Source organism: Barbus barbus (genome assembly GCF_936440315.1).
Source record: "Barbus barbus genome assembly, chromosome: 32".
Classification (NCBI taxonomy): Eukaryota; Metazoa; Chordata; class Actinopteri; order Cypriniformes; family Cyprinidae; genus Barbus; species Barbus barbus.
Window position 1 is genome coordinate 23891190 of NC_136760.1, and position 18922 is coordinate 23910111.

Here is an 18922-nt window from a genome sequence, read left to right on the forward strand (position 1 = left end):
TATGTATTGTTTTCGATTTCTACTTAATCTTGTTATAATCACAACAGCCACATAAACAAACAAAAAAAAAAAGTTTGAAAAGAAACTCATCCTCATATTCAGGCGCGAGCCCGAGTCCCAATCGTGCGCTCATTCAAGCGCGCTCCCGAGTTCAGAGCGCACAACGCGCAGGAATGGCTGCGGCACGAAACCGGGATTTAATGCAATATTTCAACATTTCCCGTTAATTCCCATGGTCTGCGTTTTGGGGGACGTATTCAGAGGTCTTCTTATGTCCCTTCAGCACTTTTGTTTGAGTACTCAGTCTCTCTAATGTCTAAATCCATGGCTTTTGTTTGAGAAGACAAGACAGCGGAGAGTATCCGGGAAAGAAACACCCAAATTGTCGGACCGTGTCCATCTGGGAAAGTGATTTATTCGTCTCGTCGACTGCTGAGGGATGTCGTCTGCACGGGTTGATTATATCGCTCCTTGGTGGACTTACTGGCTCCATCAGTTTCCTCACGTGAATCTGAGGTTTCAGCCGTTGGATCACACGTTTAAACCGCGAGATGAAGACTACCAGCAGGTCAGAGCTCAAACACAGTCATGATGGGCTTTATGTGCTGCACTGTCACTCTTCTTCTCTGTTTGGGACTCCAGGTCGTGTTGTAAGTCCATAACATGTTCAGAAGTCCTCAGTGAGAGTGTTTTCATTATGTTCGTCGTCTTAGTGACCCATTAAAAACATGAATACGTTACACTCTAGTCAGTATTCTTGATTTTGTTTGTTTGTTTGAGTCAATGAAGTCCAACACAAGTGCTAATGTATATTGGACAACAGTGTACTTTGTGATTCAACAGAGCTTCAAGCTGTCATATGACTTTTGTTTTGGTCAAATACTTGACCAAAGACCAGTGATTTAATATTGGGATTACTTTGATTATATTTTGTATAATTAACTTACCAAAGCCCAACCTTAAAAGTGAGTCTTATCAGAACATGAGACTAGTGCTATTTCAATATCATTGAGGTGCTGTTGTAGTTTTATTCATATTTTTGATTAGTTATGTTTTCTGTTTTCAAATTTAATAATTGTGTTTTTGTCATTTTTATTAGTTTTTGTTTGATTCATTTTAGTACATAAAGTTAGACTGAAGCATTTAGCTTAAGCATTTTAATATTTTAGGTAGCAATTGTTTTAATAGTTTTAGTTAACTGTAGTAACTGTCATCATGGTGTGAACCGTTCAGATTGGCTTTGTTCTCTGTATTTCCACTCTAGTTTTCTGTGAGAGACTTCAATTCGATTTAAATGGCATAGGAATTTAACACCGAGGTTCATGCTTTTTATGAGAAAGATTATACGATTGCATTGCATTTTTCAGACATCCTTAAAGACACCTAATGGAATATGAATGATGAAATGCAATACGTTTTGGTGTCTGATTGGTGCACACACTGTTTTTCGACCCCAAGAAGTAATGTTATTTTCCTGTATAACAGCCTCTTTCTGAAATGTGCATGTTTACTCTCTGGTTCAGCATGATTAAAACCTCAGTATTATTTATCTGCTGGGTTCTGGAAGCCTTAATAGGTGGCACATATTAAATTGTTTCTTTGCAGTCATTGAAGGTTGAAAGTCACTGTCACGTTTCACAGCAGAACTGCATGTCATTTCGGACCAAACTGAGTTGCTAAAACACCTATTTCCCAGACTGCCAGTTGCTTGAATCTGTGCTGCACCTGTCTTTGTGAGCGTGATGGGGGTTTTTCCGCTGACCTGTATCAACATCATGTTGATTAGAGATGGAGTGAGGGGGAATGTGAGAGAGGATGGAGGGGCAGAGTGCTCATTTCTGTAGCTGTCTGTTTCTATTAAGGCAGAATGGTGTAAATGGAGGCAGAGCGAGTCCAGATGCTGTGGTGTGAGATCAGGCGCTCACGCTGGGTCCTCCGCCGTCTCAGAAGCAACACCGGGGCGTTTTCACATAGCCTGAGGGATCTTCCTTCATAACCCATTTTCCCCCAGTTTGTGAATCTAAATGCTCTGTTCCCGCTGATGCTGCGATTTTAATTTTATCTTAATGTAGCTTTTCAGCAGAACAGGAAACTGGTGGGATCTCTTTCCTCTGTGGGGTTTTAGGTTTGGCCTGGGAGATTGTGCATATGAGCTCTGTGCAAAGCTGAGAGACTGTTGTTGTGCTTTATATCTAATTGCTAACGCCAGGCAGATGATGTGCTCTCTATAGAGATTCAGTGTGTTTAATCGTTACCGCAATTTAGCAGACACTAAATGTTCCAAATGAATAGGAGAGAAAGATCAGTTTGGATCCATTTTTTTTGTTCTGAATTTGTTCCATTTCATCCTTTGGATAGAGATTACATGTTTTTTACTAATCACAATGAATGTACTAAATCACAGAGATGATTAAATTGGATCAGTATGCCAAAAACAAAAGAATAAAAGGGGTTAAAGTGTCCAAAAATAAACAGGGGGTCTGGTGTCCTCGTCGTGCTGTGGGGTTCATGAAGGAGGGCAGTGTTCTGAAAGGAAGGCTCCAGGTAAGGGGTGGAGTCCGGCGGTCGCACACGCTCCTCTCTCGGGAGCGGGGCGCGAGGGGTGGCGGCTTTGTCCTTCTTTGGCCCGCGGCGCTTCCGGCGGTTATCTGGCCCGTCAGCCATTTCGCGGGTGCGGAACTCGATCCCTTCTCGATGCTCCCTTCCTGGACCCACGAGGACACCAGGGTGCATGCACGGGGAAGAGACCGGTCTCCTGAGGAGAGGCGCTCTCGGCATTTAAACGGCAGCGGTGATGAGGCTCCATTCTGATCAGGTGCACCTCATCACACGCCGCCAGCCCTGGCTGTGTCAGCACCCCTCCTCTCTCACACACCCACTCCCGTCGGGAGCCTGGTGAAGGGCAGCGAATACGGGACGGGGTGGTGATGATGATAAGGGGGGAGGTAGCCAACTCGTCACTATATATATATATATAAACAGTATAAAATCAGTAGCAGTTATTAAATAATTTACTTGTATTTGTTTGTCCATTACATCATTGTTATTTAATAAATTTTAGTTTTTGAAACATATTATGCATTCCACAGATTGTAAAATCTGTTATTTTATTTATCTGTTTTTTGCTTTCATTTCTCATTTGATACTGACCCAAGTGAAAATACTTCTGCTATGCTTAGATCTAGATTCCCCAATGAGCAGGCCCAGATGGAATCTGCAGATGCTTTTTGTGCATCTTTTGTGCTGATTTTGGGAGAAAATCTGTGGAATAAATTTAAACATGGTCCAATATTATAAAACACAGCTTTCTTTGTGGGATTTTGTGGATTGAGATCCCTTCTGGGCCTGTCAGTGAGTACAGCAACCAAGTAGACATCAGATCCAGAAAGGACCAATCATCAGGTTATGCCTGAGTGGATATGTGTTTGTGTGTTAGATCGGTCAAAGGTCATCTGTCCATATGATTCACTTATTTCCTGTGGGGATGAATTGCTAACAGCTGTTTTTTTTTTCTTCTCCCCATCCCTGACAGAGGATGCATCTGTTTGTTTCACATCATAAAGAGCAGTGTGCCCAGCAATTTATTTAAAGACAGCTTCAGATATTTACTTGCTGTTTTTGTGGTTAAAGGTATTGTGTTTACAAGTAATGTGCCAACATTTTGAATAAAAACTAAATTTTTACATTTTCTGAAGTGTTATGGATGTTTGCTAGGGTGTTTTCTTTACTGGAACATGTCAAAAGCGTTCACATGTGATAGCCATTAGACCTCTGAAGACATCTCCTCTTCGAGCTGCTTGATTTGAGGGATTATTACTGTCTGTGGCATAAAATGTGCAAGATGAGTTAATTGCTTGTTTAATACTTAAGGGTCAAGTTCAAATCACTGAGCATAAGGAATACTAATAGTAATGGTTGCCTTAGCAAACACCACTAAAAATGATGAGAGAGAAGGGTTATTATTTTCAGATGCAGATGGCCTCACTGAATCAAACTGAAAAACTCAGTCATCTGATATCTGACTCATCTGACCCTCAGGTGGAATCATGTGCTATTTAAGACACATTTGAAATGGTGCGGACGTACCCATGATATCACAGGCTGCATTCCATTCAATTTGGAATTTCCAGTGCAATTTCATCAGACCGAAATTTTCAAGATGTTGTTGTATGATGAACGTGGCCAGGGGAGTTGTATGTAGTTAATGATAAACATTTGTTCCAAATTTGTATAACTTCATGAAAAGAGAAGAATTATGCTTGCAATCCATGCAATTGCAATGTACTGCATGCAAAGAATGAAAAAAACTGAGTCTTTTAGATTTCAAAAAGGATGCAGAAGCACCATTGAAGTGCTTTTTTGTGCTCTCAGTGGTCTATAGTCTTCTAAAGGCTGCATGCATATAACTTTGTGTGACGATCAAGTCATTGACTGATATCTTCTCCTCCAGTAAGCTGTTAACTAGAGTCTGCTTCATTGAGTTGGCTGATTTATGAACGGATCACTCTGACAGGTGAACTGAATCAACCGATTCATTGAAAACATGCATCAAGGAGAGCAAATTTTGGTTTCTTCCTCACACAAAGTTATCGTATGGCTTTAGAAGACACTTTAATATTGTTTTATGGTACTTTTGCTTACTTTTTGCTCAGAAAGCCTCAGTGTCAAATTACTGGTATTGTACGAAAATGTGAAATTCTTTACAATTCTCCTTTTGTATTTTCACTTCCTTGTTTCTTTCTCCATTTTATATTTCAGTTCAATGTTTCAGTTCGGCAATGCTTGTCTTTTTATATATACAGTATATTTAACTACACAGTAAATATATAATCAGATGTAAGTGTTCTTTGGAGAAAAGATGAATCTAGAGAGTCTTCTCTCTGCTTGAATTTATGACTTCAATATCAAATTGTCCCTTACATTATAAACTGGTTCTGGATCAATGTGAGGTATTCAGAGGCCATATTTTTCATTTTTCAATATGACCAGTTGTAGTTTATTCAGGGCATCATTTGCTCTTCTTCCAGTTCTGATCTTCAGCCAATATTTCTTGCCATGACTTTGGTGTCAAACCTTTTTGTTTGCTGAAAGTCCTTATTTATTGTTTCCCTTAGGCTCTGTTTTATCACTTCAGACCTGAACCATGGCACTTCACTTCAACTTTAGATGTAAGATGAGAGAAAAACCCTGGTCTTAATTTATCAGCCGTCTCTTCCAATATTTTTCTTGCAGGTCTGGTTGTGTCAGCACCCTTTTAAATATTTTCTGCAGCTGATTCTGGGTGGGCCAGGTTTCTATAAAACCCACAAAGATTTTCTCAGGAAAAAACTAAAAATTCCAAAAAAGGATGTGAAAGCTGTGTGGTAAACCACATTGACCTACTAAATCAGGCCGATCAGATATACCAGAGATCTACAGTTTGTTTTTGGGTAGTTTAGGACAGAAATATTTAGTTTATTTTTGACATGGTTGTAAGTCAAGCGCTCATTGGCCTTTTGCAAGTAAGCAGTAAAGCTCATGCTTTAACATCTTGTCCGTATTTTGAATGCTTCCATATAGTAGCAAGACAATATTACCTAGTGTAATGATGGTGGTGTGGTCCAGATGAGAGAAAAGACAATTGTCAGCTTGTGGTATTTGGGTCAGAAATGTTAGTAAAGTATTGGAAGTCTCAGTGAATAGTGTAATTGTACATAATGGAATGTATTGCATGTTCTCCAAGCTCACTCATAGTCAATGTACTGTTGCGTCAGTCTCTTATTGAGATGCATGGCAAGAGCATGGTTGCGTAATATTTAGTTGTAAAGTGAAGTATTAACTTTTATTACTTCATTGAGCATTTTAATATTAGTGCACTGAAGTGTGCATGTATTGCATGATATTTTCATTTCCCAAGCAGCTCAGAGTCGGGCTGTTTCATCAGTTTTGTAATCCATCAATTATAGTTCGTTATTTTTGAAGGAGCCTAAAATTAATAAATTAATAGGTTAATAAAAATAAGTAAATATACAAATACTGTTCAAAAGTTTGGGGTCGATGAGATGTTTTTGAAACGAGTCTCTTATGCTCACCAAGGCTGCGTTTATTTGATCAAATATACAGTAAAACAGTATTTGCTGATTTGGTGCTCAAGAAACATTTCTTATACTATTATTGTTTCTTAGTGCATGTAACATGGAACGCTGCAGAGCCCTTATCATCTTTCTTTCTTCCTATCTGTCTTTCTTTTTTGTTTCTTTATTCACCCAAAGCCCATGACCTGCTCCGCTCTGAGTTAATGATGTCCCAGCTGTGAGGTTGGGGAGGTTCACTCGAGCGCACTGTGTTGGAAAAGCCCCCTGCGGTTGCCCCTGATCCCCTTACTCCCTTTCAAAAGCAATGTAGTAAAGATGAGGACAGAATCGAGTGAGGTTGAGTGGTCCATTGAGGACCTTCCTCAAGGCTTGCCTTTGCATTCCTGTAAAACCCCAGTCATCCAGGCCCCTCGTGGCCTTGCCTTGATCCAACACTGGAATCTTCTCAAATATGCTGGTATATTGTTCATTGAAACTATTTGCAGCTTTTTGTTCTCTTAGATCTTGGAAATTACCTTAATTGTGTGATACCTTAATTCTTTTCATCGACATTTAATGGCAGTTTGAATAATACTTTCCGTCAGGCATATTATTCCATTTCATCATGTAAAATATGTAATTCTGTACCTCACAGAGCATAAAACTGTAAAATTGTAGACTTCTGATCAGGAGGTTGATGGTGTCTCTCTTCAGCGAGTGTAGATCTCTCGCAGCTTCCAGCAGATGGGCGTCAATGCGCTCCACACAGCTGTTCTCCACCTGCTGTGACCATCACATAGCTGAAGTTTGGCTCAGAACTTCCACAGAAAGCACATCCACCACTTAGCTGCACAAAATATGGCTGAATCCCAGTTTGCATACTTCTACCAAGTACAAAAGTTCATATTGCACTGGCGATGAGAGGTTTCATTCATATGGTATGAAATAACATTGAAGAACCATCTCAAACTTTGGACAATGTTTTATTGTGATGTTTTACTGTGACAAATCTGAAAGGCCATCCAGACTGGCAGCGTTTTGCAGAGACATTTATTTTTCATGACTCAGAGATGTTTAGCCACATGAGTGACGGTGACCGTTGGAGATCCAAGTTGAGCTCCTTGGAAACTTGGCAACATCTAGTGCTGTCAGTGTGAACTGGGCCGGCGATTTTTTTTTTTTAATTATTTTATTATTATTTATTTATTTTTTTCCTAACTAACCATGACAAGTGATGAGACATCTTGGTTTCTATTTGGGTATCCTTGCCCACAGTGGAATCTCATTGGTCTAATATCTGCTCCTTAGCACTGTATGTTAAGCATCAGAAATCTTCTGATTGGCAGTGATTGTTGTCATATCACTCAGCATTTTTGCTTTCAGTGTAGATAAACAGTTTACATGTCACTGTAAACATGTCAGCTTGTGCGTGGTTAGGACGCAGGATAACGGTTCATTATGTATAACTTTGAGTTTGTGTGGTAGATTGATATTTTGTAATTAATGAAAAAATTTATTGTTGAATTCAATGTTGAAAGCTGCATTAGAAACAGTGATACTTGTGTGATACAGTGATGCAGCATTTATTTGATATGGAAATCTTTTGTAATATAAATGCCTTTACTGTCACGTCACTTTTGATCAATTTAATGGACACTTGCTGAATAAAAGTATTGAAGTAACTCAATTTGCATACTCACACATAGTGAGTGTTTGCATACTCAGTGAAAATTGGACTGTTGGGTCACAGAATCTTGTTTTATACTAAGTTTTAATTTAATGATCACTTGCATGAATGCACACTTTAAAAAATCTACTGGAAATAGTACGCAATCTGGCCTTTTTCACACACTATTGTCAACGTGCTGTGATTTGAGACCCACTAATGCTAATATTGCATGCTTTATAGTACACATAGTGAGGTAATTGGGGTTCAGCCTGTGTTTCCTATATTTGGCATGGTCTTTTACACTAGATACATACTGGTTTGATAAGTCTCAGTGTTGTCCTAAACCTGTAGGGCTCCTCACTCTCAGACAAGCAAACAGTGTAAACTCTGAACAAGTATCCTGTTGGAGCAGCTTGGTTTACATTCTCACATATCCCTGTCTTTCTGGAATTTCTAGAAATTATAGACCACTTTCCCTAGAAACCTGACCTGAGATCAGTCATCTATTTTGGCCATGAGAAAATATTCTGTCTTGGCTTGTTTAAAGGTCCCAAACTCCGGTATTTGACTCTTGTTTGCCTCTATAGAGATCTTCCCTCAGGCAGCAAACAGTATTGATTCTGCCCTGTTTGTTCCTCGAAGCTTAAAGGCTTTGTCTGTGGTACCTCATTCACGTCCAGTTTTACAGCCCGCTTATTCATGAGGACTGTGTGATTGGCGCTTGAAAAGGGTGTTTTATCCGGGCCGGTAGCCAGCTAAGCTCAGGTTGAGCTGTATGTCAATGACCCCCAGGGAAATTCGGCCTGTGAATGTAGTGGACACACTATGCAAACAAGCTGAAGAACAACACAGAGTAGTTTACTGAGTCACTGAAATGAAAGATTGTTGAAAGATATGTAAAGTGTTTGTACAGGAAAAAACGTCTTGTGCCTGATGCCTGTTGTGGTTGATGTGCCTAAATAATTTTGAAATCAGATCTATGTATCCATTTCCAAAAATTAAAAAGCCAAATGCATTTCAAATTTGGCCTGTATAGCTTTTGATAGATGGTTTACACAAAAATATTAAGTAGCAGCACAACTACACTGTAAAAAAATTTCACTTCTTGTTTTAAGTTTATACAACAAAAAATTTCCTAAAAAAGTAAGTTGAGAAAACTCAAAAATCTGCTGAAGCTGATTGCCTTAAACTTTTAAGTTTGCACAACTTTTTTTTTTTTTTTTACAGTGTATACATGATGAGAAACATGCTAGTAGGTAGTGTTCTTGAGCAGCAAATCAGCATATTAGAATGATATCTGAAGGATCATGTGACACTGAACTCTGTAGTAATGATGCTGAAAATTCAACTTTGCCATCACAGAAATGTTACATTTTAAAGTATGGAAATGGAAAATATTTATTTTAAATTAATAATATTTCACAATATTGCTGTTTTTACTGTATTTTTGACCAAATACGTGCAGCCTTGGTGCAAAAACATTAAAATCTTACTAAACCCAAACTTTTAAACGCTACTGTTTATAATATGAATATACATTTAATAATGTTTTTCAGTGCTATTCATTTCAGGTACTATAAAATCGTTATTTGTATGGGCAGCGGTATGGATACATTGAGTCAGCTGCTATACATTCTTGTGAGACTAGATGCTGAATGTGCTTACGGTATTTATGACACTGTCATCACGTTCTGAATGAATAAGCAATGTTTCAGCACTCATTTCCTTAAGGCTTCAAATTAAACTTTATTATATCGAACAAGAGAGATGATGAGCACTTCATTCCTGGAGAAAGACAGCAGTGTTTCTGACTGGGAGGCGGTGGCTGGCTGTGAGTGAGGATGTGCAGAAATTGTGTTCACATGGGCTGCGCTGTGTCCTTTGTTCTCTTTCATGGAGACTGCCATGCCACTTTTTTCCCATAATCCTCTGTTTCAACCCCTTTCATCCCTCCTTTGTGCCTCTTTTCTTTCACACCATCCTCTCCACCCTCCTTCCCAGCTCCACTTTTGTGTTTCCCCACCTCTTTACTGTCCTGTCTTCTTTCCCGACCCGTCTTTCTCTCGCCTGCTTTTTTTCACCTCTATATGCTTGGATAAGATGGATGGACTGCAGAAATTGAATGATACAAGTAATGGAAAAACAAAAAAGTGGAAGAGACAGGCCGGTTGCTTTTCAACCACAGTGGAGCAGAAACAAAGAACATTATGGAAGACCTGTCAGCAGCATTCCCCTTATTTACATTCATAGCCTTAACAAGCACAGAAAAGCTTGCCGCTTTCAGAAGAGCTGCATTGTCAGACCTCGCTCATTTAGAGTCAACATGAAACAACAATCGCAACCAATTTTGTATATAGGCTAGAATGTTAAAAAATATTTTTTCACAGTTGTAAATAAAACAGATGGGAGTATGTTTTACAAGAAAATACTATTTCAGAGTTACGTTCTACTTGAACATTTTTGTAGTTTAAAATTACTAGCAATTTCTGAGTAAAAAAAAATGCTTCCACATCAGTTGTTTTTCAGTGTATAATTGAATGTATTTCTCAGTAGCACATATTCAGTTTGTCAAAATGTGGGAATGGGACTTGATTTTATCATGTAAAGTTACTGGAGAGAGCAGTTGAAAATTAAACCCGTTATTTAGGTTTTACATTTTGATAAAAACATATTGACATGTTCCCATTATGAATTGTTCACCATAAGGATGATTAATGAGAAAGTAAATAGATGAAGTTTTGTTTTCTAAAACCCATGTGTTTTATTTATTAATTGTTTTGTTTGTTTTTTAATTACCTTTCTGTAATCTGGATTTTTTAATTGGGACTTTCATATATAAATTAATATGAACAAAAAGCCACCACAACTCCTGATAAAACGTATAACCAGGTTCAAAGGAATAATAAGCAAATAATATAACAAAAAATGATGATTTCCAAACACTAGCTTTTAATACAAAGTTTAGTCAAATTTCATACGGTTCTGTCATTCAACCTTCATCAGGTGGTGTTTACAGTTTACAATAAATGTTGCATGACTGAAACACGAACATTTGCAAGCTATAGCAGTAAGAGGGATTCATCATTTGTGTTAGTTGAATGAATAAAATCTTGAAAATGAAAAGGAAAGTTTTATAATTGACTAGGAATCAGCTCTTGACTATTGGCTCGAAATCTTATCAAAAATCCAGTTATCACAAACGGATACAAGTGCATGCATTGGTGAAAAGGTGTGGGAACTCTGCGCTGTAGTCTTATAGACATTTGTAAGCATTAGCAGCGGCTAATTGAAAAACAGCTCTCAGTCTTCTTGGGTCCTGTCTGTTTGTGTGTTTGAATGACAAGGGAATAGGTGGGTGGAAATGGCTTGGTGAAGAAGTGTGAGAGTGTGTAAATAATTCCTCTTTGCTTTATTTCCATAGAGGATAATGCAGGTGTTCCATTATTCATGTGTGCCTGGTATTAATGCACACCCTCTGTGTGTGTGCACATTGTATTTGTTTGACTGTTATAATTACACACTCATTTTTGCTGTGGCAGTGTGTATATTTGTGACAGAGAGAACATTGGTAAGGCCAGATAAGGCTGCAACACGGGTGTTGTTCATGCATTTTTGCAATGTATTCTGAATCGATTCATTATATTCATAATAATGGCTCTGAATCTCTATTGCATGCTTTATCTTCCTTCTCTGTCCGTTTCTCTCTTGCGCACACACAAGCAATATTTTTCTCTTCCTATCCTTCTTGTTTACTCTTTCTACATAATTTTGTAGGCTTCTCCATTTCTTTACCTGTATATCTTCTGTATGTGATGGGAGATGTGACAAACATTATTTTGCTGTACTGTGTTAGATATATTGGCTTGGTTATTAGCAGGACTGCTATATGTTATTCAAACAAAGATAAAGCCAAGACAAGGAAGAACTCCATTTGATTTTTGTTTTATTGTATCTGTTATGCCCCATGGCTCGAAAAGGACGTAACAAAAAACGGGGACACACGAGAAAGTGCAAATAATATACAAAATTGATTAACAAAATAGAACTATACAGAAAAAAACAATGTAACATGAAACTGTCAGGAATCAGTGGTGTAAAGTTAAGTGAATGCATGAAAATGTAATGAACTGTAGTAATGTTGGATGTATAAAATAAAACAAGGTTGAACCAAAACCAAACGAAACCAGGTCCAAAGTGCAGACGCCCGAGCCAGGAAACCGACAGCAGGTGTCCTCGATGAACCCATCAGAGAACAATCAGCTGAGAGGCGGAGCAATCACACAATTCAACCCAGGGATGATGCACATAAGGCATGGGTCGTCACAGTATCGAGTCTTACATAATGCAAAGCTGTTTTTGCACTCATGCCAGACATGATCATTTGTTATGACTAATTGTATGTTTTGGTTTGCATCCATCTGACCTTAAAAATTAAATAAAAAAAATAACACACACACACACGCTGTTATATAAAAATACACATATGTAAGTAACGTTTTTAGTCTCTTATGCTCACCAAGGCTGCATGTTTGGTCGAAAATAGAGTAAAAACAGTAATACTATCAATACAGTAAAACAGTAGAAATATCGGAGTTCAAATTTTGTCTTTTTTTTTTTATATAAATTCAATAAATACTGTTTTGTGGCTCTTTAATGTGTCCTGACAAATTGCTGTAGTTCCTCAGTTCAAGCGGAATATGAACCAATCATCTCTTCATCTTTACTAGTTAGTATGAAATAAACACGAATGATTATCAGAGAGTATCTTGTTTCAACCGTGAAAAGACATCAGTACACCATTTTTCAAGTCCAAGTCCACCGACATTAATCTACTCTCCTGTCTGGTTTGATTGTCAGAAAAAATGGCTGTTTCGGCGTTATAATTGGTCAGATCGCCTGTTAATCAAACTCCCCGGCGAAGGGTCAACTGAGCAGCCAAGATTGGGCAAAGTTCAGAAATAACTGGGGCTAAAGACATGCCTGCAGCTAATGCCATGTGCTGTGCTTTTCGCATGTTTCTTTAAATATATATTTTAATGATATAAGGTCTTTGTGTCATTTGGAGCGACCACTCATCATGTGGTGCACCAATAATAGCAATAACTATTAAATTAAAAATAAAATATCTAATTTCTGTGGTTGAAATATGAATCGTTGCTACAGTATGCTTAAGTGAATGGCTTATTATATATTTTTTTAATTATCAGTTTTATGCAATTTACAGGAAAAAAGTCTGCTAACTACTTTTAAGAACGCAACTCTGAAATTATAGAACAAAATGAGATTATTTACAAAAACTCAATACTTTAATTACTGAGAACATCAAAAAAAAAAAAAAAATATTAAGCATGTTAAGGAAATGAATAAATTTTTATATAAATCATGGTCGCACCACATGACATTTTTTAAGGCTACGGCCAATTCATCTAGATGAAAAAAAAAAAAAAACAATCACTTAATTTAAAATTTTAATATGACTTTGTGTACATAACATTCTTAATGTTTATTTTTTTTGGTATTTTAAAATTGGCCTGTCGAAAATCCTTATACGTCAATGACCCATATATATCATTTGTTTAATTATTTATTTTATCCAAAATACCTTGTAGTGTACGCAATTCTGTTGCTGCTATGATATAGGATTTATCTTACACCACCCATCACTAATCTCTAGGCTTTTCTCTGTCAAATAGAACAAGTTTCACGTAGTTCACAAAGATCATGGGATTTAATCAGGGTAATTCCAGCCATGTAGTCACACGCAGCTTCATTAAAATAGTCTATGATAATTCCTCTTTTCACTTTGTCCCAGGGCTTAACTACAAGGGCAAAAAGGAGCTAGAGGTTGCCATGGTGATGTTTATTTATGTGTGTGTGAGGATTTTTATTTTTCTCCTGTCTCTGGCCAAAAGCATTAAACATAATGCCAGTCTTCCTCCCCTTGTTTCCACACCAACTGCCCCCCTTGCTGATTAGCACCCACACCCACGCACACACACACACATATGCCTCCCTCAACCACACACCCTCTCACACTGCCACTCTTCAGTTGGAAAACACACACTCGTGCCCTAATATGTCCCCCTCCCCTCCCATAAGACAACCCTGTGGCAGTCTGCATACCCCCCCCCCCCCCCATTTCCTCATCACGGTACCTTCATCAACCCCTATTTGCCCTTCACAAAGGCCTGATGGGGGAATTCTCCATCCTCAAAGGTGGAGGAGGGGCCTTAGACACAGACTCATCTTTTTCAGACAATGTGACTGAAATGAGACACTGTAGTTTCATCATGTATTTTACTTAGGCCCCGTCCACATGAAGACGGGTTTCTCTGTATACGCATACATTTTTTACCGTATAGGCGTTTCGTCCACACGAAACCGGCGTTTTCGAAGATTGAAACCGATCATTTTTGAAACCGGGTCCCAGGGTGGATAAATTTGAAAACGCCGGTTTCATGTTTTTGTGTGGACGGCGAATCCGTATATTTTCTGAAACGATGACGTCATCAGCCCACGTCTCGCCCCTAATCGGACACCGCTACGTCACATAACAGCGACAACAACAACAATGTCAGACTACGTGCCTGTGTTCGTGCTGCAGAACCTACTGAGCTCATTAGTTTTATTAAAGCAAAATCTTCTGCTTTGTCTGTTAGTTTATATTCAGCGCTCAAGGTTTACGCACATGGTCCAAGTCTTCTTCTCTGTTTTTTTGTGTATCTCTGTGGCAGAATTACAGCGCCACATATTGGTCTGGCATGTGTACTACATCATTTTCAGTCGGTTTCAGTGATTCCGTGTGGACGCAGATATTTCCTGAGACGACTCCGTGTTTACGGAATTTGAGGCAAAAAAAAAGATTGGATACGGAGAAACCCATCTTCGTGTGGACGTAGCCTTAAACTTCAGGGCCCGTATTCCTAAATATTCTAAGAATCCTTTTAGAGAGCTCCTAATTTAGCTGAAAAATTAAAAAAAAAAATTCACTCACTCACTCACACATTATATATGTGTATATTTATTCTTTATTTTTTATTTACCATGCTGTCATACTTACCGTATTTTATAGGAAATGAACAGAGACATAGCCTAATAAGTGCTGTAACAGGCCCAAATCATCACTGCTGCATAGTTGTATTTTTCCAGTTGCCAAATAGGTTAATTTGGTGATTACGTCCATTTCTGGCACTATGGTGTTTCAGCGCGGTTCAGATTTTTCATGAATACGGGCCCTGATGTTTAATGGTTAAATTGATACTCTACTACAACATCGTATTTTTGAAAGAAGTCTCTTATGCTCACCAAGGCTGCATTGATTTGATCAAAAATACTGTAAAAGCAATAATATTGTAAAATATTATTATAATTTAAAGTAACTGTTTATTCCTTATTTATTGTTTATGCTTGTGATGGACAAAAAAAAAAGAATTTTCAGCAGCCATAAGTCTAGTCTTCAGTGTTTTAGTTAAGTTTTAGTTTATTTTGTTAATATGTGTGTGTATTATGTATATTTATTATGTATATATAAAGACACACATATGCAGCATATATTTTGAAAATATTTACATGTGTATATATTTATATTAATAAATTATATAATATATAAATATATTTGAGATATAAACGTAACATTTTCGTGTGTGTGGGGTGTTATATATATATATATATATATATATATATATATACACACACACTCACCTAAAGGATTATTAAGAACACCTGCCTGTTCAATTTTTCATTAATGCAATTATCTAATCAACCAATCACATGGCAGTTGCTTCAATGCATTTAGGGGTGTGGTCCTGGTCAAGACAATCTCCTGAACTCCAAACTGAATGTCAGAATGGGAAATAAAGGTGATTTAAGCAATTTTGAGCGTGGCATGGTTGTTGGTGCCAGACGGGCCGGTCTGAGTATTTCACAATCTGCTCAGTTACTGGGATTTTCACGCACAACCATTTCTAGGGTTTACAAAGAATGGTGTGAAAAGGGAAAAACATCCAGTATGCGGCAGTCCTGTGGGCGAAAATGCCTTGTTGATGCTAGAGGTCAGAGGAGAATGGGCCGACTGATTCAAGCTGATAGAAGATCAACTTTGACTGAAATAACCACTCGTTACAACCGAGGTATGCAGCAAAGCATTTGTGAAGCCACAACACGCACAACCTTGAGGCGGATGGGCTACAACAGCAGAAGACCCCACCGGGTACCACTCATCTCCACTACAAATAGGAAAAAGAGGCTACAATTTGCACGAGCTCACCAAAATTGGATGGTTGAAGACTGGAAAAATGTTGCCTGGTCTGATGAGTCTCGATTTCTGTTGAAACATTCAGATGGTAGAGTCAGAATTTGGCGTAAACAGAATGAGAACATGGATCCATCATGCCTTGTTACCACTGTGCAGGCTGGTGGTGGTGGTGTAATGGTGTGGGGGATGTTTTCTTGGCACACTTTAGGCCCCTTAGTGCCAATTGGGCATCGTTTAAATGCCACGGCCTACCTGAGCATTGTTTCTGACCATGTCCATCCCTTTATGACCACCATGTACCCATCCTCTGATGGCTACTTCCAGCAGGATAATGCACCATGTCACAAAGCTTTCAATTTGGTTTCTTGAACATGACAATGAGTTCACTGTACTAAAATGGCCCCCACATTCACCAGATATAACTCAATAGAGCATCTTTGGGATGTGGTGGAACGGGAGCTTCGTGCCCTGGATGTGCATCCCACAAATCTCCATCAACTGCAAGATGCTATCCTATCAATATGGGCCAACATTTCTAAAGAATGCTTTCAGCACCTTGTTGAATCAATGCCACGTAGAATTAAGGCAGTTCTGAAGGAGAAAGGGTGTCAAACACAGTATTAGTATGGTGTTCCTAATAATCCTTTAGGTGAGTGTATATATATATATACATGCATGCATGCATACATGCATACACACATATACATATACATGCTAATTGATCATATTGTATTATCATAAGTATGGGTTTTTCAATTGCCAGTGGTAATGAGTACAGGACAGACTATGTTGGTTAAAATTATATTATATATATATATATATATATATATATATATATATATATATATATATATATATATATATGATAAATGATCCATTTAAACTGTCATTCAAACCATTATTTATAATGTTGACATGACTCATATCATCTCACATGAGATTTGTTTGTTGTTTGTTGTGATTTCGAAGCAGGTTCTTTGACTCGTTGGATGAATGCAGCCACTGGAATTGCGGGTAGAGAGGTTGACTCATTAGTCTTAGAGTTATAGGAGTGAAACAGATGGCTTAGGATGTCCCACCACCCACAGAATGAAAGAGAGAATGTTGGATGCAACCAAGAGAGACAGAGACAATGCAGGAAACAGGGATGGTGATGCAGCAAATATAGACTCTGGGCTGCTTGCTATAGCTGTCCTACTTTCTCTTCAGAGCCAAGAGCAGGATGGGATACGACATTGTGTGTGTATATGAGTGTGGCTTTGTTGAATAATTGTGCTGCCCCATCAGTTGTCATATTTATTCTCAGTCACTGCTTAAAGGCCATTGATTCCTGTCTGGGTAAAGGTTTTCAGCACAGTTAAGACCATTTTCAATTTCAAAAAGGAGATCATGCTCCTTTTACGATGGTGTGTAGTAGGCTACTAAGCAATGGCAGAGTGTTACCTTGTGTCCCCATTAAATTGTCTGAGACTAAAATAGCTCCGGATCTATCAACTGGAACTCTTAAGTTATATGACCAAGTGTTGTAATCAGAAAGATCCTCTTTGTTATCAGTGTAATGCGTTGTCTGCATGTGCTTGGGAAAAACATCTCTGAAGGTCGTGACTTCATTCTACATTAACAACAAACTTGCATTAGTGGTCAAGGTCATGGAACATGGAAGTTGCCAACCCTACTTTTTATTCACCCAATAATCCTTTACACTTGCTACTTCTGTTTCATGTTTTCAAAAGGCCATATTCTGCACATTGATAACATATTTTTTTTTCTTTTTTCAAATAAGTACACTTATGTTAGTCAGGGTTTCTTGAGCTATCTTGTCCTATTTCATTCTCTATGACTTATGTCTCTGAACCTTTTATTATTAAGCTGGCTGTTTTTGCTATATTTACAAGCAAAGTTGTATTTTTGTACGTCAATTATTATTTTTTTAGAGATTTTTTAATACATATATATATTTTTTTAATATATATATATATACACACACACACACACACACACACACACACACACACATATAATATATAATAACTCAACTTTTGTTTTGAATGCGATTAATCGCAATTATTCATTTTGCAGCCCTACAAGCAATATGCATCAGGAGTCAATTTGCATTTCATGTTGACTTGAGGATTTGTAAATGTAAATAAATTGAAGATGCATTTTTATGTAAATATGATTGGTGATTTGTTAAAGAACTCCTAGTTCAGATATCATTACAGTGATGATTTCTGAACAACTCGTAGAAATTAGTTTACATAATTGGGCTGAGTTGACTGATAAGAACAAAACTCATTTCCAAAGAATGAGTTATTTCTCTTGTTTGTCTTTTAACAAAGAAACTCATATCTCATGAATTTGTGTGTTCCAGTCGCTCATCTTCCTGGGCTGTGTAGCAGCAGCTGGGCTCGGTGTGAACCTGCTGTGTCTGGCCATCTACCTGAGCTGCCTGTGCTGCTGTCGGAAGGATGAGGAGGAAGAGGAAAGTAAGAAATCCAACTCTTGCTGTGTCACTTGGGCTGCTGTTGCTGCCGGACTCATCTGCTGGTACGTACCACCCACCGTTCTCACACTGAGAGGATAAAGCCGCTCAAGATGCAGGCAGCATAGTTAAGCACTTTAAGTGCATGGGAGAATTATGTGGTTATATATTCATTGTGGTAGATTTCATTAAGAAGGTCTTTGTTGTCATCTGTCACACAATTTTTGGTGTTGAAATGAGTGATGGGAAAGCTTTGCATCAACATGGCAAATACTAGAAAAATCCCCTTTGGCAAATTAGCTCCTAACTTCTGGCTGACATATCTTCCTCATTATGTTCCACCTCTTCTTTTTTTTTTTTTCTTTGCATCTCTTCCTTCCGTTGCGCTCTCTCTTTCTCTTTCTGCATCTCACTCTCTAGCAAACATGCTTGGTTACTTCTGATGCACAGAGTGCTGGTGATGA

General features: G+C 38.1%; 1 protein-coding gene across 2 annotated transcripts in view; it reads left to right on the forward strand.

The window, feature by feature from the left end:
- The first annotated feature begins 123 nt into the window (after positions 1 to 123).
- Positions 124 to 18922, forward strand: part of LOC306852463 (protein tweety homolog 2-like) — a 55049-nt gene continuing 36250 nt past the window's right edge. The window contains exons 1-2 of one of the 2 annotated variants that reach the window (XM_079389322.1): positions 124 to 568; positions 18348 to 18523. In XM_079389322.1, the coding sequence (XP_079245448.1) occupies positions 440 to 568; positions 18348 to 18523 (305 nt within the window). In that variant the 5' untranslated portion in view covers positions 124 to 439. The remainder of the gene's footprint in view (positions 569 to 18347; positions 18524 to 18922) is intronic. The other variant, XM_079389321.1, reaches the window with a different exon arrangement.